Source organism: Plecotus auritus (assembly GCF_963455305.1).
Source record: "Plecotus auritus genome assembly, chromosome: 1".
Taxonomy (NCBI): domain Eukaryota; kingdom Metazoa; phylum Chordata; class Mammalia; order Chiroptera; family Vespertilionidae; genus Plecotus; species Plecotus auritus.
This window is the reverse complement of record NC_137770.1, coordinates 31718317-31745806: the sequence shown is the minus strand read 5'-3', so window position 1 is coordinate 31745806 and position 27490 is coordinate 31718317. Positions and strand designations below refer to the sequence as shown.

General features: G+C 45.3%; 1 protein-coding gene across 1 annotated transcript in view; it reads right to left on the bottom strand.

Moving 5' to 3' along the window:
* ZFYVE26 (zinc finger FYVE-type containing 26) overlaps positions 1–27490 on the bottom strand; it is a 70683-nt gene that overhangs the window by 6136 nt on the left and 37057 nt on the right. The window contains exons 26-39 of the mRNA XM_080682356.1: positions 24590–24836; positions 23794–23898; positions 21484–21647; positions 20309–20445; positions 18365–18396; positions 17321–17457; positions 16174–16394; positions 10676–10823; positions 10240–10449; positions 9558–9776; positions 5284–5481; positions 4405–4604; positions 3474–3615; positions 3132–3191 (exon numbers count right to left, since the gene is read on the bottom strand). Of these exons, the coding sequence (XP_080538482.1) occupies positions 3132–3191; positions 3474–3615; positions 4405–4604; positions 5284–5481; positions 9558–9776; positions 10240–10449; positions 10676–10823; positions 16174–16394; positions 17321–17457; positions 18365–18396; positions 20309–20445; positions 21484–21647; positions 23794–23898; positions 24590–24836 (2220 nt within the window). The remainder of the gene's footprint in view (positions 1–3131; positions 3192–3473; positions 3616–4404; positions 4605–5283; positions 5482–9557; positions 9777–10239; positions 10450–10675; positions 10824–16173; positions 16395–17320; positions 17458–18364; positions 18397–20308; positions 20446–21483; positions 21648–23793; positions 23899–24589; positions 24837–27490) is intronic.

Genomic DNA, 27490 nt, shown 5'->3' with positions numbered 1-27490 from the left:
TTCTTGCTATTCATCACATTGAAAATTTCTTGCCACTCCCGTCTGGCCTGCATAGTTTCTGTTGAGAAGTCAGCTGACAGTCGTATGGGTGCTCCCTTGTAGGTAATTAACTGTTTTTCTCTTGCTGCTTTTAATATTCTCTCTTTGTCTTTTGCTCTTGGCATTTTAATTATGATGTGTCTTGGTGTGGTCCTCTTTGGATTCCTTTTGTTTGGGGTTCTGTGGGCTTCCTGGACTTGTAAGTCTATTTCTTTCACCAGGTGGGGGAAGTTTTCGGTCATTATTTCTTCAAATAGGTTTTCAGTATCTTGCTCTCTCTCTTCTTCTGGCACCCCCATAATTCTGATGTTGGTACGCTTGAAGTTGTCCCAGAGTCTGCTTACATTATCTTCAACTTTTTGGATTTTTTTTTTTTGCTTTTTGCTTTTTCGGTTGAGTGTTTTTTGCTTCTTTGTATTTCAATTCTTTGACTTGATTCTTGTGTTCCTCTAGTCTGTTGTTGGGTGTCTGTATAATATTTTTTATTTCAGTCAGTGTATGTTTAATTTCTCGTTGGTCCTTTTTCATATCTTCGAGGGTCTCGTTATATTTATCGGCCTTTTCTAGGATATTCTTAAAAAGCCTTATAACCGTGGTTTTGAATTCTATATCCAGTCGTTTGTTTTCCTCCATTTCTTTCGTTTGTGATCTGATTCTTTGACCCCGCATTTTCATTGATTCCCTGAGTTGGTAAGGTAGATATTTGTGCTAGGTTTCCAATATGGCCCAGTGGGTCTGTTTCCCCAGTTAACCTGAGGTGGACACTCTTGGTGCACCCCTTTGTGGACTGTGTGTACAGCCTTGTTGTAATTAAGTCTTTATTGTTGTTGGTATCACTGGGAAGAATTGACCTCCGGGCCAGTTGGCTGTAAGGATCAGCTGTGTCTATGCTGGGAGAAGTTCGGTGCTGGAGACAGCCTTATAGGATTAGACTTGCCAAATTGCAATAGCCTCTGTGCTCAGCTTGGATGGGGTGGAGTCTCAGTCTTGGCTTCCTGTCAGCCTTGCCCTTGCGCGCATGTGCGCTTTCAGTCCTCCGCCTTCCCCAGCTCGAGTCTCCGCCTGAGAGTCCAGACTCCCCCCACAAGAGCGTGGGTCCCCAGGGGCTCGCCTGGAACTGGGGTTCACTGCAGTCAGAACTGGGGCTCAGTGCCGTCAGGAGCCTCTGACTCCCTTTCACTAGGGAAAGCCTGTGGCAACCTCCGCAGCCTTTGTGCGCACTGGCACGCGCACGCGCGCTTTCAGTCCTCTGCCTTCCCCGGCTCCCGAGTCTCCGCCCGAGAGTCCAGACTCCCCCCACAAGAGCGTGGGTCCCCAGGGGCTCGCCTGGAACTGGGGTTCACTGCAGTCAGAACTGGGGCTCAGTGCAGTCAGAATCCTCTGACTCCCTTCCACTAGGGAAAGCCTGTGGCAACCTCCGCAGCCTTTGTGCGCACTGGCGCGCGCACGGTGCTCACTTTCAGTCCTCCGCCTTCCCCGGCTCCCGAGTCTCCGCCCGAGAGTCCAGACTCCCCCCACAAGAGCGTGGGTCCCCAGGGGCTCGCCTGGAACTGGGGTTCACTGCAGTCAGAACTGGGGCTCAGTGCAGTCAGGATCCTCGGACTCCCTTCCACTAGGGAAAGCCTGTGGCAACCTCCGCAGCCTTTGTGCGCACTGGCCCGCGCGCGCCTTCAGACCTAACTGGGGTTCAGTGAGGTCGGAGGCTTCCTTCCCCCTTCCGCCAGAGAAAGTCAGCCAGGCTCTCAGCCGCCCTTCCTCTCTGCGCGCACAAAGCCCCTTTGCCGTACCTCCAATTCTCTGTGAGGTTTTCTCTTTCCTTCTAGTTGTAGAATTTTCACTCAGCCAGCTTTCCTGTGGTTCTGGATGGTGTCCGTTCTGTCTTTTAGTTGTAGTTTTGAAATTGTTGTGCGAGGCAGCAGTTTAGGTGTTTACCTATGCCGCCATCTTGGTTTCTCTGCCCCACTATGCTTGGTGTAAGTAAGCCACATTGATTGTAGTCACGATAGAAAACACACATAAACAAACAAAACAAGCCAAAATTCCTCTTTTGGAGTCAAGCAGACATTTAGGAAGCAGCCATAAAAATCATAACCTTAACATCTAAACTGGTACATCTTACTTGCTGTTGTATCACTTTATGAAAATATTCTAATCAGATTCACAACAGCAGTTCATTCTCTCTCTAATGAGCCACCTTTTTGTGGGAAGACGGATGTTGGGGCTGGTATTTGCTGTCCTGGACACTTGGTGCTGTTCAGAGGTGCCTTCGTGTTTGGAAACAGACCAATTCATCAAAAGACTGATTTGCTGGAAACATCAGATAACCTCTGAACTTTAAACCTGCTCTAGGACAATCCTCCCTGGGGTCTGGGAGCAGCTGCCACTCTGCCTGTCACCAGGGGTGTCTGTGTGTGGAGAGCTTTGTCCAACACTAAAAACGGGTGGGAAGAAATAAATGTTGTTCGTTCATGAAGTCGTTGATCCTTGAGACACACATAAAGCTTACGTTTAAGACCCTGCCTGCCCAGAATGACGGTCCTCAGGGTGTTTGGTGTAGCTGTGCGGTGGGGGGTGGTCTGGAGAAACCGCTCAGCTCCCTGTGGTGTCAGTGCCCTGCTCTAGCACTGCTCCAGTGACACAGTTGTACCTGCGTCCTTTACTTACAGGCAACAGAAAATGTGCTCATCAAGGCAGCTCCTGGGCAGATGGAGGATGGAGGGCCAGCCCTTGTTGCCCCGGGGGGAGGATTCTCCAGCTAAAGAGGAAACCCCCCGGCCACCTCCTCTGGTCATGCTCCTCTGCGAGGGCGAGCTGAGGCTCTGCAGGGAACCAGTGTGGGCAAGTGTCCTAGACTTGTTTCAGGAATTTATTTGATAGCTTTTGATGAATTTGTCCCTGGTTAATTGGCTTTTGACAAAGTGGCCTAGAGTCTTGAATTTGACCCAGTTCTGTAACAACCACCTCCTTGATTTCATCCTGATACACATGTGAGTCTACTATTCTGGGGATAAGATTTTCTGAAGAATAATCTCTCACAGAGCTGGTCAGGTGCTGAATGCCCTCAGCATAATCTCGAGTAATCCAAGTCATACCTGCAGAACACGGAATGCCATTCCAAAACCATCTTCGACATTTTTCCCTCCTAGCATGACCTGAAAAGGAGAAGGAAACAATAGAAGCAATAATTACAGAGTAGCCCCTCAGTCAAGAGGGAGGGCCCCCATTTATTCATTTATTCAACAAATATTTGTTGAGATCTACTAGGAGCCAGCACTAGGGATACAAGAGCAATCTAAATGGACTTGCTCTGCCACCTCCTGTGGCCCACATTCTGGTGGGTGGTGGCCACCAAACAAACAACTGAACTAATATTATAAATGTTATATATGTTCTGAAAGAGAATAGTCTCTGCAGGTCTGAAACACTGTGCGTACCTTGCAGGCAACATCCATTTTCATGTGGTTATTTCCAAACAGGGTTGGCAGAGGCAAGGTGGTGATCTGAGAGGTCCCGGCACTTTCACACCGGTGTAAAAACCTGGTCACTTCCATCTGCAGCTGGAGTGTGTTCATGTGCCTACAGTGACAGGAGACGCACAGGCTAGCCTTCTGAGGGGCTCCAGGAATCACATGACTAGGGCTGGGTGACTGAGAAATCGTAATGAGATGGCAATGGAAAAGGCCAAAGAAATGATATGGAAGGAGAAGAGATCAAAACACCCTCTGAGCAGTTATAACAGCACAGAAATGGCGGTCTAGTGCCCTGTACAGACTCACAATAGTTAAGGTGCTTTGTGGAACTGGGTGAGGTCCAGTCCTTGAATCAGTAAGTATTTACAGAGCATTAATGTGCTGCTAACAACAGAGGTCAAGAGAGACATGAGCCCTGCCCTCACAGAGTCCATCAGCTGAGGAGAGATGAATAATGAACAAACACATAAAGCAACTAGCAACTGGGTCTATGAGGCAGTAAATGGTAGCGGTGGAGCATTTACTTAAAAAAAAGTTTTTATTGATTTTAGAGAGAGAAGAAGGGAGAGGGAGAGAGAGATAGAAACATCAATGCTGAGAGAGAATCACTGATCGGCTGCCTTCTGCACGCCTCCTACTGGGGACTGAGCCTGCAACCCGGGCATCTCCTGGTTCATAGGTTGACACTCAACCACTGAACCATACCAGCCAGGCAAGGAGCATTTATTTTGGGTGTTGTGCCCTAAGCAGCAAGATCAGTAGGAATAATTCATTTTAGATGAGTATGTCACCCCGCCCTGCCCCAGGGCTTAGAGATGGGCAAGAGCAGCTTCGTTCCCATAGACACTTAGCTCTAACTGTTCTGGTCCCGACTGTTCCCTGAATCCAGAGCTACCTGGACACATCGGCTGCAGTCATCTTCTTTCGGAAGAAGTTGGTCTTCTTCCTTTTAGAGCTGCGGGAGGTTTCTTGGAGGTAGATCTTCAGGTGGTCCTTGGCCTTAAGCAGCCACGAGAGCTTCTCTCCCAGTTCCGTGTATGTCTTCGCTTTGTGACTGAAGAACCGAATACAGGTCATGGCAGCCCGGACTTGGTCCTAGAAGAGAAAAACAAAAGTTTAGGTCAGAGGAGGTCGGGATCTGGGAGGGTGGGGTGTGGGGGAATTCTGATCTGACTCCCACCCATGACACTTGTGTGCCAGCACCCATTCCCATCTCCAGCTGCACTGCTCTTTGGCATCAGTCCCTCCTAGGCCCAAGAGACCCCACAGTGAAGTGACTGGCTGAGATCTTGGGTAGGCTATTATTCCACCACAGAAGAGATCTTAAAAAGGATACTTTTGATTTTCCATTCAACTTGGCTTTGCTCTAACTGTGGCATCGAATAACTCAATTTCGCGTGATTTAGTTGGCAAACCTCAGACAGACTGGGAGAAACTTGTTTCCTCTCCTTTCATGTACCTTCTCTGAAAACACTCCATCATTCCTTATAAATTCTCATTCATGCCTCATGTTTATCTTTAAGCTACTATCTCTTACATGCCTTGACTTCTGAAGAATGCCATTACTGACAAGATTCAGGTTTCCCTCTTTAGAACAGGGAGAGAAATCCTCTTACTTAGCAATGCTAGACGGCAACATGGATTGCTCTAGCATGAGCCGATTAGCAAGGCCAGGGACCGAACGACAGTCTTGTTCCCTCCCCTTGCGCAGTATTCCCTTACGTATGGCAGGGCCTCAGCGACAGAGACAGCAAGCAGGCTGGGCCACCCTTACCTTCATAAACTGCTGCAGCTCATACAGAATGTGGTAGTAGTTCTTCTTCTGCAGATGCTGGCAGGCGGCGAGCAAGTACTCTCCCCAGCACTCCAAGGTTGGATCAATGGATTCTAGCAAGTTTTCCAAAACGTGTAGCTTTCCACTTTTATAGCTTGGCTGGAAAATGCCTTCTATGAAGACTTCTGGAGGACTCTCCTGGAGCAGAGCGAAGCAGAAGGTCAGAAGTCTCGAGCCTGGGTCTGGCACTGCCTGGGACCCATTCTGAATTTCCTTCAGTCTCTTCCTAGGGCAGTGCTTCTTAACGACTGAGGGTCAAAGACACCTTTGAGGATCCCACTCTTGTGACTGTCCTACTCTCTCCTTCCCTTTGCTGAAAGATCCTCAACAGAGTTCTCTATGCTCACCGCCTCCTATTTATCTTCTGTGGCTTTCTCTTCAGCCCACTCCTCCCTACCTTTGTACCCACAGCTCTGAAACTGCCCCTTCGGTCACCAGTGACCTCTATAGTATTAAATCTAAAAGTTAGTTTTTGGTCCTTGATTCTGTTTGATCTATCAACAGCTTTTGATACAGCTGATGGCTTCTTCCTCCTTGAATAATTTTCTTTATTTGGCTTCCAGGACGCCACCCTCTCCAGGTTTTCTTTCTACTTTTCTGGCTACTTCTTTTCAATCTCCTCTGCTGATTCTCCCATTCTCGCCAGGGCTTAAGAGAAGACGGTTCATTTTTCTACCTAGAGTCGTTCTTTTGGTGATTTCTTATAGCCTCACTATTCTAAATACTATTGATTTGCTAGTTAATATGCCTAAATTCCTATTTCTAGCCTGTTCATTCCTTCTGAGCTCCAGCACTGCATAACCAACTAATACCCAATTGCTTATTCAACATGCCCTCTCAGGTGCCTAGTAAACCTACGACATCTAAAACTGTGCTGGTGATCGTTTCTTCCAAATTTGCTCTTTCTGCAGTTTTCTCTTTCTTAGATGATTTCCTTCTAGTTGTTCAGGTTAAACACCTCAGTCATCTCTCCCCGCATATCCCAACATCAAATTAATTAGAAAATTCTATCAAAACACATACAGAATATGCAGGAATCTGATCACTTCTCACCACCTCCACTGTACCCCCTGGCCCAAGTTATCATCTCCATTTGCCTGGATTTTTGCAATAGCTTCTTCCCTGGTCTCCCATCTTCCATCTCTGCCTCTCTTCTGTCTAGTCAACCTGAGTGATTCTGTAAAACGTAAGTCAGATCACGTTATTCCTCTGCTCAAAATCCTCCTATGGTTTTCCCTGTCACTCAGTGCAAAGTCCAAGTCCTAACAATGTCTACCAGGCCCTATGTGACCTGGTCTCTGCAACCTTTCTGACCTTTTCTGCTCCTACTTGTCCCTAGCTCATTGCTCCAGCCACACTGACCTTTGTTGCTCCTTCCGCCTGGACTGGGATTCATCCACAATCTGCATGGCTCACTCCAACCTCCTTGAGGCCTTTGTTCAGATGTCATCTTCCCTTGGCATCCTATCTAAAATTGCACCCCGTCCCAGTTTTATTTTTCTTATTATTACTCATTACCTACACTATATATTTTATTTACCTGGCTTACTGTCTCTCTCTACTATAATGTAATTTTTATGAGGACAGGTATTTGTTTCTGTTTGGTTTTTTCCCACTGCTGTATCTTTAGTGTCCAGAAGAGTTGTTGGCTATTTAATACATCTTTCTTGAATGAATGAATAAATGATAAACAGTAGGAAACTCTTCACGAAAGTAGACACATTTACTAATCCTCTTGCTTCTGAAACTCATCTGTGGTTCAGAGACCCTGAGTCATAAACCCCTATTCCACAGTCATGGAAAAGAAAATCACTTTGGCATTTAGATCAGGAGTAACTAATGGAGGGTAAAGGATGGCTGTCCACTCATGGCAGTATAACCATCCCAGCCCAATAGCGCTGGGCACGAGCTGTTTAGACGTGGATAAGAGTGGGCTTTGAGAACGTCCACAGAGGTGGAGCGCTCCTTTCTTGACTCTGCCTGTCTGAGAAACCCAGACCTAACCCCAATGTTGTAGGACAGACTCTCAGAAGCAGAGGCCTCAGCTCCATAGGAAAGGTGGAATTCCTCAGAAGAGCAACATCTTAAGAACTTCCATTTCATCCATGCATCTATCCACTCATTCATTCATAAGTAGGCCAGGTGCCGAAGACACAAATTAGTAAAATACAGGCCTTCTCAGTCCAGATGGGAAGACACAACTGTAACAAACAGTTGCAATCCAGGGGGATAAATGCAATTAACAGAGTCATAGCCTAGGTATCATGGCGGTGAAAAGGAAGGATTATTAACATCGCCTGCATGTTCTGTGAATGCACAGAGAGGGCCTAAAAAGATAAATAAGGGTTCTCGGAGAACGTAAGGAAGGGGCAGGGCATTCTAGGCAGAGGGAACAGACTTGTGGAGGTAAGAAAGTACACGGTACAGCCAGAAAAATTTAGGTCATGGGTAAATCTGGAATGTAGGTTCTAGGTAGCATTTGTATGAAAATAAACTGGGGAAATAAGGGGCCTTGATCCTGGTGGGCCCTGCATGCTAAGGCATTTGGACTCCAACCTGTGGCCATGGGTCCCACTGAAGGTCTTGCAGAGAGGGAATAGCAAGAATATTGAGTAACAGAAACAGCAGGTATTTATGTTTTAGAAAGCTCCCTCTGGGCAGTGTGGCAGGTTGAAGGGGTGAAAAGGACAGGGAATAGGTTAGAAACATAGCGTCTTCCACGCTCTCTCTAGGCATTCAGTTGTTGTCACAGTGTGTGTGTGTGTGTGTGTGTGTGTGTGTGTGTGTGTGTGTGTGTGTGTGTGTGTGTTTCTGTTGTTCTCAACCTGCTTGAGATTAAGGTAAGATATTTCAGTTCAAGGGTACTTGAGATCACAGGAGATAAAAAGAAAGCTTCCATGCAGCTCTCACAAATGTACAGCAGGGGCAATGCTTTCGTCAGCTTTTGCCAAGATGAAGTAACTAAGCAGCTTAGCTCTCTGGACTAGTCATTAATTAGAAGACACGGAACTGGGTGATTTCCGTCGTCTACCTGTGCTTGGGAAAAGCAGATTTACCTCAAAACTCATTTGGAAACTGAGGAAAAGGTTAGCAATTAAACTCTGATATAACTTCCAAATTATTCTTGAGACCTTGTTAGTAGCTAAGGCAGCAGAGAAAACATTTCCCTCTCACCATCCTATAGGGCAGGGGTGGGCAAACTTTTTGACTCGACGGCCACAATGGGTTCTTAAACTGGACTGGAGGGTCGGAACAAAAGCATGGATGGAGTGTTTGTGTGAACTAATATAAATTCAAAGTAAAGGAGCGGAGGGGAGAGCAAGAGCACCGGATAGAACAGCCGGATCCGGCCCGCGGGCTGTAGTTTGCCCACGGCTGCTATAGGGGCATGGTTATGAAGACTCCGAACTGTTGACTTCACTTGAGCAATCCTACACGATCTATTTGCAAACCTTCATCAGCTGCCATTCTGAATTAGAGTGGCAAACTGAAGTGAAAGTACACCTTGAGGTCTTTTACTTTTATATGAAATTTGGTATGAATCAGCCAATTCCCCATAAGGTTTTCTTGGAACATTCAGATAAAAACAAGGCCTGCCACAGGGTCGTGGTGAAACCGAATCCTGACTTAGCTTCACCATGGCTCCAAAGAAATGACGCACTTCGTGGTGCCTGTGCCTCTGTGGGAGGAGGGCGGCGGATGCCAGGGGGGAAAAAGGGCACACTCTCCCTCCACAAGACACTGCAGCCCAAACATAAGATGTGTGCTAGGGGTGACTCCTGGCCCTGCGGGAACAACTCTGAGTGATGAGCAGCTGGTCGGCAGCGGGACACAGTCCCAGGGCAGGTGGAGGTGTGTGGAAACAGAGAGGTTAAGCAATTTGCTCAAGGCCACACCGCTTACACCAACCATCTTATTCCAGAGATCATGCTCTGAACCACCATTTGATTCTGCTGTGGGCTTTGGGAGAAGGGATGGAGTTTGTCACTGCCAGTGGAGGGCAATCTGGGATCCAGGTTAAGACTTGCTGCACACTCATCAAATCATGATCTGTGTAGACAGATTTTCCACTGGGCCTCCCTCTGCCAGAGGTGTCTCAGAGCTCACCGCTGGGTTAGTGTAAGGGGGTTATCGCCCCCAGCCCTTAAAGCTGAGTGGCCCACCGAGGAGGGCAGAGCAGGCACTGCCGCTTGAGAGCCGCATCTGTGTCTCACCTTGTTGAGCAGGTGCAGCAGGGCTTCCCGCAGACAGCTGTGCCTCATGTAGAAGCTGATGATGGCCAGGTTGGTGCTGTAGTTATGCAGGTAGAAGAGGCATTCTTGGTAGTAGGTGTTGTTCATGATCTTCCCTTCAGGGATCACCTCCAGAGAGAGGCTCTGGGTCCGAAGGGTAGCTTCCAGTTCTTTCAAGGTGGCCAAGTAATCATCATCTTGCTGACAGGGAAGGAGAGAGTGAGGGAAAATGGAACTCAGTATGTTCTCTGCAGTCCCCGAAACTGTCATTAAAGAATATTTAACAATGTGGAAAAATGCTCAAGATATAGTTTTAAGGGTAGAAAAATAGGCAGGATACAAAATTCTATAATACTGTGTAACATCAATTTCATTCAAAAAACACAACACAGAAAGTTCACCAAAATCTAAATACTATTTAAGTCTGGGTATGAGATTATATGTGATTTTTATCATTTAAAAATAGTTTTTTTGTAGTTTGCTTTAAAAAAAATGTGACTCTGTATTACTTATCTAACCTTATATAGTTCTTATCAAACTATAATAGAACGAACAAAACCCAAGCTTGCCATCGTCAGCCGAGTGGAACCTGATCTTTTCCCCAGATCATTACTGCTCCTGGGCCTCCCTCCCTGAGCGGACCCTTCATCCACTGTGCTCTTACCAAGGATAGGAGTGGCCTCACTGTGGACTCCAAGTACTCAACCACATCCTGTACCAGTCTTGAGCCATGACTCAGCTGATTGAGGTCAAAAGGGGGTTTCAGACAGCGACTGAACTTCTCCCGTGCGGCAGTGAGGTTCCCAGCTTTGAGGCAGGCCATTCCCCAAGCATGCCACGCCCCAGTGGGATCCAGCCCAGTTTTTGTGGAGACCTGGAGGAAAAATAGCTCCTATAGTTAGAGGTACTTACATCAAGGCCTGAGAGTCCCGAAGACCTATTCTATCCCCTTGATGCCAATCATCTCTCCCCACCCCCCACCTAGGCAAACTGGTCATGCCCTGGGTACTTGCTCATGGCCAAGAACTACTGAGATGTAATACCTGTTTGCAAGGCAATTCATTACAGTAGGGTAGAAGTAAGCTTTGTCTTTGCCTCACCTCAACGCCTAGTTGGTAGTACTCAGCTTCCAAAAGCTGGTTCCTTAGCCTGGTTACTGCAGCCGGCTGCAAGATCTGATCCAGAGATGGGACGTGGCGATAGGCAGCAGCAACTAAAATATTCAGTACATCTACCTTGCTGATGTAGCTGCAGGGAGGAAAAGGACAAGGCAATGAGGCTCCACAGAGTCTTACTAAGAATAGTTGCTGCTTATAGGTGTTCTATTTATTTCCAATGAAACTGTGATAGTGAGAGCTGAGAGGTACAGAGACACTGAGAGAAGGCTGGAGCCAGACTCTGAATCTCAACTCCATCATTTAGCTGCTCTGTGATCTTAGGCAAACTAGTTAACCTTCCTCTGTATCAATTTACTCATCTGTAAAATGAATATAAAAATGAAATAACCCAAGTAAAAGGGCTTAGGACGGTGTCAGGAGCTTCACAGGCACTCATTAAACGTTAGGTATTAACATGTGGAGCGGGTCACTCAGGTCTTCTACTTGAGGCAAGGCCTTTACACTGAATGTTGGAGGCTCTCAAGTTTCCTGTTTGCTTTTTGGTCCTTTTTAACCCTGCTTGTGTGGGACAGAGCACAGAGACTGTATGGACGGCCTGCACTCCTGGTCAGCACAGGGCTCACATCACTACCATTCCCGGAGGTGCTGCTGCGCAGGGCTTCCTGGCCCTTTCCTCGGGTTCTAGTCTCCTGGACTCAACATCCTTTCCCTGGGCTAAGGATGGGCTCTCATCACCGCCTACTCAGAATGCCACCTTTCAGTGCTCCTGACACCTGGTGACTGCAAAGCCTTATCGTAACAGAAAGCCCAGAGAGCTGGCTTATTCTGTCTAGTGCTCAAGGTTCTTAAATCTTGTAACATAATTCTAGCAAAAGACCCTGTGGATCCTGACTTGTCCACCGATTTCCTTGAACAGGGATTCAGTGCGTTACTGATTCTCAAGCTAGTGGGAATGGAGTAGGAAAGTACAGTGTGTAAAAGCAAATTTGTTATCACTACATATTGTTCATTTGTAACAGAGGGTGTGAGTTTTTTTATGAATTATAGACAGTAGAAAAATACTCTGCAAACCAAGAATTCTAAACACACATGGGAGATGTATCCACTCCCCTCGGCAAACGGGCACAAAGACAGTGATTCTCCAGAGTGGGTGTCTCTGAATCCCCGGGGGAGGGAGAAAGAATGTGCAATCTGAAACCACTGCTGAAGCCCCAGCCACCTGGGGGTGGGTGAGAATCCTACTGAACTAAGGACTTCCTTAACTTCTGCTGCCCTCAGCCTAAAGCGGATATTTCCTCCATCCTATATAATAAAAGCGTAGTATGCAAATTGTCCCCTTGACCGGGAGTTCGTCCAGGGGGCAGGGTTAGCTGGGGGAAGGGAGGGAGGCCCCAGCAGTGGCAGGCAGTTGGGGGAAGGGAGGGAGTACCTGGCTGGCAGCCAGCAGCTGCTAGGGACCCTACCAGTGCACGAATTTCGTGCACTGGGCCTCTAGTCTATAATAGATTTTGAAGGAAGTATAGGAATTAATGTTAAGTTTGTTCCCCCTTCCCAATCTGACTATCCTCTTTTTAAAATAAAACTTTAATATCATTTACATTATTGATATTCAAGATATTCAGGGTGGGGCAAAAGTTGGTTTATAGTTGTTCATATGGAAAATAACACAATAATTAATAAATACAAGAATAAACTGTGTTTCACGTACTTACAACTGTAAACCTACTTTTGCCACATACTGTATTTAGATGTATTTTAATTTTTGCCTTAAGTTTACTTTTTTGCTATATGAAGGGGTTTCTGTCCCTGTGTCCCCTTCTTTTCCATTTCTGATAAATTGGTAGCTTTTTGGTTCTTTTCATGGTTATTTATAAACTTTATTTAACATGTTATATCTATTTATTAATTTATCAACTTGAGAAATGATGTAGAATCTAGTACCTCTTGATATGAGTGAAATTAACTTCTTCAAACTTCCTTCCATTTTTTGTCCCACCTCCTCTTATCTTTCTCAACCTTTTGTTTTTTGTGTGAATAAAAATAATAAGGCTGCTTGGCTGGTGTGACTCGGTGATTGAGCGCTGACCTATAAATCAGAAGGTCACGGTTCCATTCCAGATCAGGGCACATAACCGGGTCTTAGGCTCGATACCTAGTAGGGCGCATGCAGAAGGCAGCCGATCAATAATTCTCTCTCATTGATGTTTCTATCTCTCTCTCCTTCTCTGAAATCAATGAAAATATTAAAAAAAATAATAAAGCTAACATTTTTGGAGTAGTAGGCCCAGTTCTTAGCCCTTTACATGGATATTCTCACTTTGTCCTCATAACAACCCTATAAGTATTATTGTCATACCCATTTTATAGAGGAAGAAACTGAGGCCCACAGTGGTGAACAGACTTGTCCAAGGTGACAGAGCTTGCAAGTGGGGAAGTTGAGATGCACTGCACTCTTTGCCAGCTGCTGAGTTTGCAGGCAAGTGCCTGAGGTACTTCCACTCAGCTAGGACTGAGTGCTGGGAACACACAATATGAGTCACACAACTGGGTGGATAAGCTGAGAACTGGGAGTTTTCACTGTCAAGTTAATAAAAGGAGGCAGAGCAGGTTGTGCAGGGACCTGAGGCTTAATCATACCTTTTTCAAAGATATTTCTACTTTATGACTCAGATTCCTACCTGTGACACAGGGATACATCAGTCCCCAGTGTGCTTTACAGATCTCTCGTCAGAACTCCCTGAGGCCACAGTCTGAATCTGGTCAAGGTTGGGGTAGAGTTTTGGTCAAGGGTAAGCACTGGACAACTCATGGAGGACACATCTTTAAAAGCCAGAAAGTTCCACAGCGATTAAAGGTGCTCCCCTAAACTGACTTTAACTACAAATCAACCAGAGTCTTTGAGTTCTTTCTGACTGGGTATAGCTAGAGAATCCTTGCCTTGAGGATGCACTCAGGGACAGAGAAGGAAGGACACAGGCTGCTCAGGTAGGGTGAGGAAGACTACTTGTGATCTGGTAACAGCATGACATTAACATCAAACTGCGGAGAAACCAAGATGGCGGCGTAGGTAAACACCTAAACTGCTGCCTTGCACAACAATTTCAAAACTACAACTAAAAGACAAAACGTCCATCACCCAGAACCACAGGAAAGCTGGCTGAGTGGAAGTTCTACAACTAGAAGGAAAGAGAAAAGAGCATTGAGACGTGCACACGTGCTGAAAAGCTGAGGTACGAAGGCGTGCGAATCAGGCTGGCGGCGGGTGTCTGGGTGCGCTGCTTCTTTCAACCCAAAGGCAGACAAACCCCCGATTACTCTGAGCTCCAGTTTCTGGGGAGACGCTGGGGACCCGAACTCCTATGGGGAGAAGCTGGACTGTCTGCCGTGGGGTCGGAAAGTGAGGGTGACTTCCTTGCAGAGGTGCGCCCAGTAATCATTGTTTACTGTGCTGGGGCGCGGGACGCGGGGACTTGGAAACGCGGAAACGCAGAGAGGGCTGACTGGAAGCCATCACTGTTTGCCACGCCCTAGCCTAGTGACTCCCTCAGACCCCGCCCCACACAATCTACAAACCCACCCAAGCTCCAAGCAGCGGCTTTTGCATATAAATGGCCTGCCCTATCACAGCTTAACCAAACAAACTGCAGCTCTGGTCAGACAGCTCCAAAACCTCCAAACCCCAAGCAAAGAAGAGAAAACTGTAGTTCTCGCTGTAACCCCTGCTGGGTGGCCTCAGACAGTAGCTGACCAGCACCCCATTGGAGATCCAGAAGCTAGTGTATCTAGTGGTCAGTGTGAGATGACACCAGATTTCAACTACTCACATCCATAAGTGACACATTCAAGAGGCAGACTCAGTGAGCACCAAAGCCCCACTGAAGCAAGTCCTGCCCCCTAAGCGTGTCTCCAGCGCAGCAGTTCTTCCATTATAGACACAGCGGTCCTCACAGCCAACTGGCCTGGAGGTCAATTCCTCCCAGTGATACCAACAACAATCAAGACTTAACTACAACAAGATTGTGCACACGCCCAGAAAGGGGTGCACCAAGAGTGTCCACCTCAGGTTAACTGGGGAGGCCGACCCACTGGGCCCTATAGGACATCTAGCACACAAACCTACCCTACCAACTCAGGGAAGCAGCGAAAATGCGGAGACAAAGAAACAGATCACAAACGAAAGAAATGGAGGAAAACAAACGACTGGGTATAGAGTTCAAAACCACGGTTATAAGGTTTTTCAAGAATTTCCTAGAAAAGGCCGATAAATTCAATGGGACCCTTGAGGATATGAAAAAGGACCAACTAGAAATTAAACATACACTGACTGAAATAAAAAATATTATACAGAGACCAAACAGCAGACTAGAGGATCACAAGAATCAAGTCAAAGATTTGAAATACAAAGAAGCAAAAAACACTCAACCGGGAAAGCAAAAAGAAAAAAGAATCCAAGAATTTAAAGATAGCGTAAGAAGCCTCTGGGACAACTTCAAGCGTACCAACATCAGAATTATGGGGGTGCCAGAAGAAGAGAGAGAGCAAGATACTGAAAACCTATTTGAAGAAATAATGACCGAAAACTTCCCCCACCTGGTGAAAGAAATAGACTTACAACTCCAGGAAGTGCACAGAACCCTAAACAAAAGGGATCCAAAGAGGACCGCACCAAGAAACATCATAATTAAAATGCCAAGGGCAAAAGACAAAGAGAGAATATTAAAAGCAGCAAGAGAAAAACAGTTAATTACCTACAAGGGAGCACCCATATGATTGTCAGGTGATTTCTCAATAGAAACTATGCAGGCCAGACGGGAGTGGCAAGAAATATTCAAAGTGATGAATAGCAAGAACCTACAACCAAGATTACTCTACCCAGCAAAGCTATCATTCAGAATTGAAGGTCAGATAAAGAGCTTCACAGATAAGAAAAAGCTAAAGGAGTTCATCACCACCAAACCAGGATTATATGAAATGCTGAAAGGTATTCTTTAAGAAGAGGAAGAAGAAAAAAGTAAAGATAAAAATTATGAACAACAAATACATATCTATCAACAAGTGAATCTAAAAATCAAGTGAATAAAAAATCTGATGAACAGAATAAACTGGTGAATATAATAGAATCAGGGGCATAGAATGGGAGTAGATTGATAATTCTCAGGGGGAAAAGGGTGTGGGGGGTATGGGAAGAGACTGGACAAAAATCGTACACCTATGGATGAGGACAGTGGGGGTGAGGTAAGGGCAGAGGGTGGGGTGGGAACTGGGTGGAGGGGAGCTATGGGGGGAAAAAGGAGAAACAATTGTAATAATCTGAACAATAAAGATTTATTAAATTAAAAAAAACCCATCAAATTGCGATGCAAACATTTCAGTATGTCTTGGCAGAAAGGATGGTGAGGTGAAAACTCACAGTGGGGCCAGGAAGAGAAGCTGGATAGAAATGACTGCCAGGCAAAAGAACAGAGACTTACTCCCATTACCTGTCACAAAGAGCCAGGTCCTGGCTGCGGCCGGCCTTGACAAACATCACCTTGGCGCTGAAGAGCAGCTGCTTCATGATGTCTGTGAGCAGCCCTGCGTCCACCTCTGGGTTGGCGAGGCCCTGGGACAGCCTGCAGCAGTGCTCAATCAGCTGGTGGCCACAGGCAACGCTGTCCCGGTGCAGATTCAGGATGGCGATGCACAAGGAGGCGCTGGGGGCCTGGCCATTGTGGAGGAAGAGAGAAGCACACAGGGAGTTCAGGGACCCACGCGTTCTTCACAGGTAGTTAGATGGTGGGAATTAGTCTTCCTGTTTCACAAAGCGTGGGAAACACTGAAGGAGGAGCCAACATTCCACAGCAAAGCGGAAGTGGAAACAAACAAATTCCATGTGTTCTAAGCAGCACCGGCAAAGCTCTGGCTGCCAGGTTTCATCACCTTACTGGGAGCAAGCAGCTGTGTTCATGTGTTACCTACTTCCTGGGAATGTTCACAGGACCCTCCTCTTTCCAGTTTATGACCCACTAACACAGGTTTTCTTTATTACCGGCTTGGAGTATGATGGTCACCTTGCTGGTCTGACCACCTGGAGAAGCCTCTGCTTAAAGTCACTGAACACACTGATGATAATTCACATTCCAAAAGCACATTCCAAAACTTTTCACTGTCCCTGATGCCTACTAAGGACATATTCCTTACTGCAGAATTCAAATCCCTAAACATAAATAGCCTGTTTTAATCCTATCTTTTACTACCTCTCTACCTACACCCTATCCCTTAAAATTAAACCATCTCCAACATGACCTGCAATTTATGACACTGAACCTTTGCTCAGATGTTTTAGTTTTGCACTCTTTGCCCTTTACTCTCCTCCTAACCCCCAAATTTCTGCTTGTCAAACTTCTACATTCTTCTAAGGCTCATCTTAAATGCTACCTCTTCCAGGAAGCCTTTCCTGATCTCCTCGTGTGCATTTCCCATGATGCTCTTCATTTTCTGCCTTAACTGGTATACTTGTCTTAGCTCCCATATTGTTTAAACTAAGCAAGTGAAGGCTACGCTGTGTGCACCTATCTCTGCATTTCCCACCATACTACTACACATCATAAAGAAACTCAAATGGCCATTGAATTTTATTGCTGTTACCTGCTCATAGTAAAATTCATTCCGCACCAGCTCATTTTCCTCCTCATTCAAGTCCAAAATCCATTCTACCTCAGGTGCTTTGGGGACTTTGACCACAGCTGAGTATGGTGGGCTTTCATTCTTGGCGCTGTCCAGGGCTGGGAAGAGAATGCCATCTGTGTGTCAACCACTGGCCAGCAGGCCATTCTAGCCCAGTCCCATGAGCTGGTGTGAGTTGCAGGCAGATCCTTGCCTGCTGAGTGCCCTTTCTCTTTGCTTGGTCCTTTTTATTTCCTCTAGGAGACCTCCTTAAGGAACCTCAAACTTCCTTCCCCAGGGGAGACCTGGGATGAGTATTACAGTGTTTGCCACACAAACCTGAAAGGTTCATGCCTCTCAAATGGATTGCTGAGTCATTGGCTACTCAAAAATTAACCTGCTGTGGAAGAGTATAGGCCAAGCTATTAATAGAGGCTAGTTAGGAGGAACGAGGGAGCCTTGGGAGGTAGTATGATGGTGAACAGGAATCTAGGGGTTAAAAAACACCACCAAAAAAACACTCTGGCCGGTGTTGCTCAGTTGGATGAGCATCATCCCATACACAAGGATTCATGGTCAGGGCACAGCCTGGGTTGTGGGCTCAATCCCCAAATAGGGGGTGTGCAGGAGATAGCTGATATGTTTCTCTCTCACATCGATGTTTCTCTCTCTCTCCCTGTCCATTTCCCTCTCTCTAAAATCAATAAACATATATTTAAAAAAATTTTTTTAAAACCTACTATAAGTTAAGGACCAAGTTATTTGGTTATTGGCCTTCTCAATGCTGGAAAGTAATGGGCCAGAATGATAGACTAATATGATGATAAACTTTAAGGGAAAGAGCTTGATTGAAATGCGAAAAATTTTCTTGGGCCAACCGGTTGGACTGAGGTGACCTTCATGAGTGGCCCGCAGGTCAACCCCAACCCATGCTGTCAAAGGGCATGCCAATTGCAGCTGACAAGGATGGAAAAGCCAATTTGAGCATATAAACAAAGAGTCCCAGGCAATGTGGTTCCACCTTACCTTCTGGTTGTCCTGGATTCTCCTCTGGCCCACTGGAAACAGAGAAAGAAAAAATGAAATGCCTGAATCTCTCCTCATTCTCTTTGATTTGAGCTTGGTATAGCACTGACCTTTACTCCGTGACCCGAGTGAGATAGGAAATTATCCAAAACTCTTTCCTCTCCCTCACTTGTCATAGCCAATCACTCACCAATTCCTGTCCATTCAATCTCCTAAATGCCCCTTTAAATGTCCCCATCTCTCTCTCTATCCTTGCCTCAGAGAGGGTCCTCATCATTTACTGGTAGAGCCTTTTCAATAGCTTCCCATTCTGTACTTGACAGCTACAGCAAGCTTTCAAAAATGCAAATCTGGTCAAATGATGCTTGTGCTTAAAATTCTTCAGTAGCTCCTCAGGGTAAAACTATTTCACATTACAGTTCATCAGACAATGCTCCCCTGTAACCTGACCTGGCTACCTCCTGAGACCATCTTCTGCCACTCACAACCTGTGCTCAACCTATAAAAGTCCAAAGGAGTCAACTCTACCATTGACTCTGATTAACTTCAGGTGACACTACAAGCCAGAACTCAGGTCCTGAGTCATAAATAGTGACCTGCATGAGCAGCCCGCTGGTCAACCCCAACCCATGTTGTCAAAGGGCATGCTCCAAGCCTTGCGCCGCTGCCCAAGTCCTCCTGGCTCAGCTGCCAGCCTCTAAGCCCAAGGTACACTGGCCAGAATCTAAGCCCATCTCCTACCTACTTACACTTCTTCAATGACCCACACTTTCTCCTACCCTTACCCTTACCTTTGCAGTTGTTCCTCCCATTTCTGGGCATGCTCTGTTTTTGCTTCTTTTCCTACTAACTTCTCATCCTCTAAGACTCAGCCCAGGTGCCACATCTCAGAAACCCACCTGACCACTTGTGCTTATTCAATGACTGTGTGGTCTGTTTGTTGGCTGCCTCCCCGCTAATTGGGGGCTCCTTGAGAGCAAAGTGATTACTGCTGAGTAACCAATGAGTGAAAGAATCCCCATCAATACTAACTGCTCATTTCAAATCTCAGCAGTATGGTAGACAGATAATTCTCCCGTCCCCACACTGAGGGAAGCAGTGGTATGCCAGGGTCACAGAAACTGTATATAAGCATGGCATGTCTTCCTTCCTATAAGATCAGTAATCATCATGGTAAATAATGACAAAAAATGTCCATTTTAAAACAAACACAAAAATGCTGTTACACCTCTGAACAAAATGTAAAATCTATTTAAGTCTGTAAGTAAAACATGAAGAATTCAAAGTAATTTTGCTTTTGGATAGTTGCTTTGGCTCATATGCCCTGGGAGTCTTAGTTTCAGCCTCCTTTGCTGCTAGAAGTAGTGGAAAAAATTGAGCAACACTGAGCCAGCCAACACAGCCCTGATCTGTCTTAGCAAAGGGATGAGCAGTTTCTGAAATTTGTCACCAAGTGAACTGTGTGTAGGAACACACAGGATTACTGGAAAGACTTCTAATTATGGATAACAAGCCAGGATGACTAGACAGATTAGAGCTGATGAAAGTGATGCCCAAACATTCAGCAGGTAGGAATATGTCCCTTGGAGTCCAGCTGAGACCAACTGGAGCAAGAGTGGCTGTAACACAGGTGAGGAGGTTGGTGAACTGAGATCAGTGACCTGAGTCAGGGCATGGGCTGTAGAACAAATGTCCTCATCTCAGAGAAAACGTCACGTAAGAGCCTTATACTTGGCTTCCTCTCACCCTTATTTCCTTTCTTAGAAGTTTCTCTGACCAAGGGCAAACATTTCATTGTAGAGTTCATGGCATTTCAGTGTGAATGTTAAAACATTTTGTAACCAGATTTGAGATGCTCTCCACAATGAGCCTCCTAGGAGTGCAAGGACTTGAGGGAGGGTGTGGTGGTCAGTAACAGTAGCAGCCCCACTGCAGAACACTCACTCTTTGTTGTAGTAACGGTAGCACTGGTCACACACGCGAGTGGGGTTTTCCCTGCAGCCTTCCACAACCATTTTCTTAGTGGAGCAGGAACTGCACACTAGCCGGCCACAGCGGCGACAATGATGACGTCGGTTAAACTGAGGGGTGCCAGAGGGGAGAGAAGGAAGGGGAGGAAGAGTAGGTAAGACTGTGGGAACTGTGAGTAGAAGAGTTAATCCATTTATCCTTGGTGTCAGCCCCTGTGACTTATTAAGAACACCAGGTGCCTGGCCTCTGTTGAGAAAGAACACACTGGTGCTTGCCTTTGAGAAGCTGAGATTTAAAGATATCTCTCAGCTGATGAGCAAAGGTGCCTAAGTAAGTCATGAGCAGTTTAGCAATGGCTCCTGATAAGATCTACCTGTCTGTGGAGGCAACATGTAAATATATAGCAAAAAACAGTGGAGAAGGAGGGACTTTCTCAGCCAAGGCAGATCAATTTCTCCATGGTATTCATGATGATGAAAAAGTGTTCTTTTTTCAAAGTATCTCACTAGCACTACCTCATTTCATTATAAAAGGTTGGTAAACATATTACACCGCTTTTATAAATGAGGAGGAAACAGACACAGAATTTACATCATCCTCGTTTTCATCAGCACTGAGTAATATACCAGTCAGGCACTGTGTTAAGTGTGGTGCCATTTGTTATGTAATTAGCCCTTACAATGACATGAGTCAAATAACATATCATCCTGAGTTTACAAGTGAGCATCTGAGACTGAAGAAGTTAATGGTCACATTGCTAATAAGAGGCAGAGCTGAGATTAGAACCCAGGTCTTCTGCTTCCAGAGACAGCACATATAACCATTACCAGTCACCCGTCTTACTGTGAAAGACAGGGGAGCCTGGAACAAGGTCTTTGATGTTTAGAGTCCTGCTATATCAGTCTGCCTCTTTTATGTTTTTTCATGAGAATGGCAAAGGTTTTAGAATGTAAGGCTCTTTCAGGACATCTACTACCTGCTTGAATCCAAAAAATACACTCTGGTCAGGTCAAAGATAAATCCAAAGTCTTAGATTTGGTAATTCTTCTGAAAATACCAATAATCTTCTTGGGGACATGAAGTGACTACAAACTCGAGTTTTTCTTTAGTTTCTCCCTCAGATAGAGCCGGAGACGGATGCTGCTCACCATGGTGAAGTGCTCCCTGCAGCAGACCATGCAGAGGCTCTCGCTCTCATCCGGTACCCACTGGTGCCTGCCCGGGGGTGTCGCTGGGGGCACAAACTCCAGAGGGGGCTGGCTCTGTGGGACACTCCTCTCCTTTGGACTGGGGGAACGTACAATGGAGACACCTGGGAGTCAGAACCAGAAGTCAGAGACAAGGTGATGAATAGTTCAGCTCATAAATGAGGACGGAATGAGAGAATTAGAATTTCACCACTTTACAAATCCCTAGTGAAATAATAAGGCAGTTAATGATCATTACTGGGTGATTGCATCACATGAAAAGAGACAACTGGACACTCCTCATGGGGGGCACACAAACACCCATCAAACATACTTACCCCAAAATATTAGGCCTAAATCAAATTAAGTTTCTAAGGTATCTCTACCAGTACACTACAAATATAGGGATAAAGACCCAGATTGCCACAGGGCAGCAGCCAGCAAAGTCCAGCATGTGGGATGCTCTTCAGGACAAATGACCTACTTTCCTCCACAAATAAAAAATAGGGGGTGAGGGGAGAGGGAAGATATAGGGAACCTATTGATTAAAAGAGATTTAAGAGATATTTTAGCCAAATACCATGTGTGAGCATTATTTAGATCTTGATTCTGGAAAAAGCAATTCTAAAAAAAACTTTATGAGACAACCGGGGAAATTTGAATAGTGACTGGGTAGTTGATAATAACAAGGAATCATTAACTTGTTTTTAGGTATGATAATAACGTTATGGTTTTGTTTTATAAATGTCCTTACTTTTAGCAATATATACTGATATATTTATAAATAAAATTATATCTAGGATTTGCTTCAACACAATCCAGTAGAAGGACAGAGATATAGATAAAACAAGAGTGGTCATCACGGGACGATAATTACTATAGCTGGGTAATAAGACTTCATTGCACTATTCTCTCTACTCTTGTGTTTTGAAACATAATAAAAAGCTAAAAATAAAAACCAACGTTGCTCAGGCCGCCTTGCAGATACGGGTAATAAGACTTCATTGCACTATTCTCTCTACTCTTGTGTTTTGAAACATAATAAAAAGCTAAAAATAAAACCAACATTGCTCAGGCCGCCTTGCGGATACGTGTGAAGCTGCTCATACGCCTGTTAGTCTGAGCCCTTCCCTCAGGTCTGGTGGTTACCATGAAGCATGACTAATTCTCAAAGCATGGCCATGAAATGCCAGTCTTTCTTTGCAGGGGTCCTCAAACTACAGCCCGTGGGCCACATGCGGCCCACCGAGGACATTTATCCGGCCCGCCAGGTGCTGCTGCCTGTCCTGCTTAGCAGCCGACTCGTCCAGGGCCCGCAGTGCGCATAGGAATTTGTTCATAGTTTTTTTTTAAACTATAGTCCGGCCCTCCAACGGTCTGAGGGACAGTGAACTGGCCCCCCTGTTTAAAAAGTTTGAGGACCCCTGATCTAAATCATATGTAACTATACACTGAGTGGCCAGATTATTATGATCTCTGAATTTTATTATATAGGCTAATTTACAAATTAGCCTATATAATAAAAGGCTAATTTACAAATTGTCCCCTCGACCAGGAGTTCAACCAGCAGGCAGGCCGGCCAACTGCCCATGTCCCCTCCCCCTGGCCAGGCTGGCCAACCCCACTCATGCACGAATTCATGCACCGGGCCTCTAATACACACACACACACACACACACACACACACACACACTGAGTGGCCAGATTATTATGCGTTCAGAGATCATAATAATCTGGCTACTCAGTGTATATATGATATATATGTGATTGCCCATCTGGTGTGGCTCAGTGGTTGAGTGTCAACTTTTGAACCAGTAGGTCACTGTTTGATTCCCGGTCAGGGCATGTGCCCAGGTTTCAGGCTCGAGCCCCAGTGTGGGGCGTGCAGGAGGCAGCCGATCAATGATTCTCTCTCATCACTGATGTTTCTATCTCTCTCTTCCTCTTCCCTCCTCTCTGAAATAAATAAAAATGTATTAAGAAAAAGACATATATGTGATATATATCTGTATATACCTGTGTACCTAGTTTTCCTAGCAGCAATGGTTCAGTATTCACTAAGTCAGTGTTAGTAGAAACTAAAAATATACCACCACAAATAATGAGGGTCAACTATATGCTGAATTTTCTGGGGTATACAAAGTGGAACAAACCAAGAAAAACAGTAAGGATGTTGTAATGGGAAATTTAAAAAAGGGGTAAAAGAATCAGAAAGTCAGAATTATGCAAGATTGAACTAAAAGTTGGGAAACTCTCAGAAACTGTCCTTACCCTGACCAGGAGCAGTAGCGGAAGAGAACTCTGATGATGGTGACCTAGTCAAGGTCTCGAGGTCTGAAGCCTGACCCACAATTTCCTGGAGGTGAATCTCAGAATCTGCAGAGAGGAAAATGCTGTTAGAATATCGTTCTACCGTAAGCATCTTCACTGTGCGAGTAATTTAGTTCAAAGCCCTGTTCCTTTCACTGGCTGTCACTCCATGATCCTACCAGGTTAAAAGAAATGGTAAAGCACTTCTAAGCCCACTTCTGAAAGCCCTCAACAAAGTATGTTTATAAAGGCACATGAGAAAATAAAGTAGATGCTAGGACTTTACAAAATAAATCGAAGTATGTCCAGAGGGAAGTGAAAGATGATGCCCCTGGAGGATAGGGAGTAAGAACAAAAGAGCTGGCTGGGAGCATTAGCCCATATTGACTTCATTTTTTTCATTCTTGAAGAGGCTGAGTCAGCTCACATGCCAGTGGTAGCTGATGAGACCCTGGGAATAGAGCATTCTCTCTATACAAAATTCTGGCACTTAAAGGCCTACTGCACCAAGGCCACACAGAGACCACTTCCAATACGTTTGTTTCCCAAACCTTTATGCTATCAGGCACACAGTGATGATCTCCCATTTAAAAATTCTGGTTAGCTTGCTACTTCCTCCGAGACCAAGATCTCTCCTACTCTCTTTCAATCCACATCAACTCAAAATAATAAAAGAGGAGAAATTAAAACTAAGGTTGTAGCATAGTACTTCTTACTCCATGTAGAACCCCCGCCCCCCTAGGGTGTTGGCAGTTACCTGATCGTTTCTCCCTCAGAGAGTATGGGAAGTCCAGGGCTTTCCTCGCATATCTGGAGAGCAGTGAGTCAACCTCGTCCATGGTGAAGCCGATCTCCTGCCTGGCTAGCAGCGGGTGCAGAGTCTGCACAGCCACAGTGGCCCAGTCTACTTTCATGTTCATGAGCAGTTGCTCTAGCATGAGCAGGGGCTTAGAGGACAAGTGGGAATAGCTGGCCCGGTGCTGCTCAGGCAGGGTCAGCAGAACCTGTTTGTGGGGTACAGAGTAAAGAAAACTGTACCCAAACCTCAGAAGAAAGCCGAGATTCTTACTGGGAAAGGGAAGGTGCTAGGGACCAAGGGTACATGGCTAACTACTGAAACTGGCTAGTAGTCTTGTAGGAAGCAAGGCTGGATTCCTATCTAAATCCTCCAGGCGGCAATCAAGAAGCACATTCCAGCCCGGCCGGTGTGGTTCAGTGGTTGAGTGTCGTTCCATGAACCAAGAGATCTCTGGTTCTATTTCTGGTCAGGGAACATGCCTGGGTAGCAGACTCCATCACCAGTGTGGGGTGTACAGGAAGCAACCAGTCCATGTTTCTTTCTCATCGATGTTTCTATCTCTCCCTTTCCTTTCCTCTCTCTCAAAAAAAAAATCAATAAAAACATATTAAAGCCCTAACCGGTTTGGCTCCGTGGATAGAAGGGTCCCAGGTTCGATTCTGGTCAAGGGCATGTACCTTGGTTATGGGCACATACCCAGTAGGGAGTGTGCAGGAGGCAGCTGACCAATGTTTCTCTCTCATCGATGTTTCTAACTCTCTATTCCTCTCCCTTCCTCTCTTACAATTGCTTTATTGTAAAAAAAGCAATAAAATATATTTTTTAAAAAACATTAAAAAACTAGAGGCCCAGTGCACGGATTCATGCACCGGTGGGGTCCCTTGGCCTGGCCTGCGGAGATCAGGCCAAAACCGGCTCTCTGACAGCCCCCAAGGGGTCCCAGATTGCGAGAGGGCACAGGCCAGGCTGATCGGGGCCAAGTGCACGATGGGGGCCAAGTTTTATTTATAAAAACCAGTATGAAAATTATCAATTTTTTCTTCAGGTGATAACTTATAGATCTGATATACTATGATTGATTTGTTGAATTAAATTTTAGTCCAGCCTGGCTGGATAGTTCAGTTGGCTAGAGCATTGTCCTGATACGCCAATATTGTGGGTTTGATCCCCAGTCAGGGCACATACAAGAATCAACCAATGAATGCATAAATAAGGGGAACAACAAATTGATGTTTCTTTTTTCTCTTTCAACTCAATAAATACAAAAATTTTTAAAAAATTTAGTCCAGTATATTAGTTTGCAAGGGAGTGTATAAAACTAAAAGTGGTTGAATAGGTGGAAATTTTAATTACTTAACATAATTAATATGTATAATATGTTTTATGGCATTTAGCAGCCTAATATTTGATATATATTGAACCAAATTTAGTTTTAGGGTTAGAGATGATACTTAAAATTCAGCAGATAAGATTAACCAAGTGGTAATAAATACTTTCAGGTTATTTTAGAAATGATATAGTTGTTTCATATATAGATGTTGTTATTTATGTTTATATATTTTACTAGAGGCCTGGTGCATGGATTCATGCACTGGTAGGGTCCCTTGGCTTGGCCTGTGCTCTCTCGCAATCCAGCCTGGGAGGGACCGCGGGAGGTTGGCTGGCTGGGGAGGGACTGTGGGAGGGCTCCAGGGAGGGCTCCAGGGCGTGTCCGGACCCTCTCGCCTAGTCCCAATTGGCCAGACCCTAGCAGCAATCTGACCTACTGGTCAGAGCATCTGTCCCCTGCTGGTCAGTGTGCATCATAGTGACTGGTCGAATGGTTGGACACTTGTCATATTAAGCTTTTATTATATAGGATATGACTCAGTTGAAGCATTGTCCCATACACCAAAAGGTTGTGGGTTTGATTTCTGGTCAGGACATATACTTAGGTTTGTTTCTTTCTCACATTGATGTCCCCCCGCTTCTCCCCTCCTCTCTCTCAAATCAATAAAAAAAAAGTATACTCCAAGTACCTTCACCTAGAGGAGGGGTCAGCAAACTTTTACTGTAGAGTCAGACAGTAAATATCTTAGACTTTGTGGGCCATATGTCAGCATAGTGGGAAAAAAGCCACAGATAATACATGAATGCATGCACTTGTGTTCCAATAAATCTTGATTTCAAAAGTAGGCTCAGGAGTGCATTTAGCCCACAGGTGGTAGACTACTGACCTCTGGCCTAGACCCTCCAGAAATAGCCGAGCTCTGTCTCACCTTAAAGCCACAATTCTGTCCATTTGAGGCTTTAGTAGAATGAGCAATTTAAGATGATATCCGTGGATTGCCTAACCTGGCATCTCCAATATCCTACAAGTGAATGATTATTCTGAACTTCTGGAGGTTATCACTAGCCTTGAAATATGTTCATTAGTTTTGCTCATTGCCAGTTTTCAAGGAGTCCCCCATTTAGGTACAAGGCATCAAAAGAAAAAAAAAGATGTATTTTCTTTAGGAACATTTTATGTAGTTGAACTCTTAGCAAGTGGGCCAGTGGTCATATTCCTGGCTGTCCCAGTGCTCATTCTGTTTGTGGGCAGTCTATCTGACTGCCAATCAGAATTGTTAGAAGAGAGTCAGAGACCCCATCTCTCCCTAAACACTCCTTCACTGGATTACTTTTTCTAGTTTATGATTTTTTTCTATTAGTGTCTCTAAGGTTATGTATCAAAGGTAAGGGCCTATTTCCTCATCATATTATTTAGCCCAGTGGTCAGCAAACTCATTAGTCAACAGAGCCAAATATCAACAGTACAACGATTGAAATTTCTTTTGAGAGCCAAATTTTTTAAACTTAAACTTCTTCTAACGCCACTTC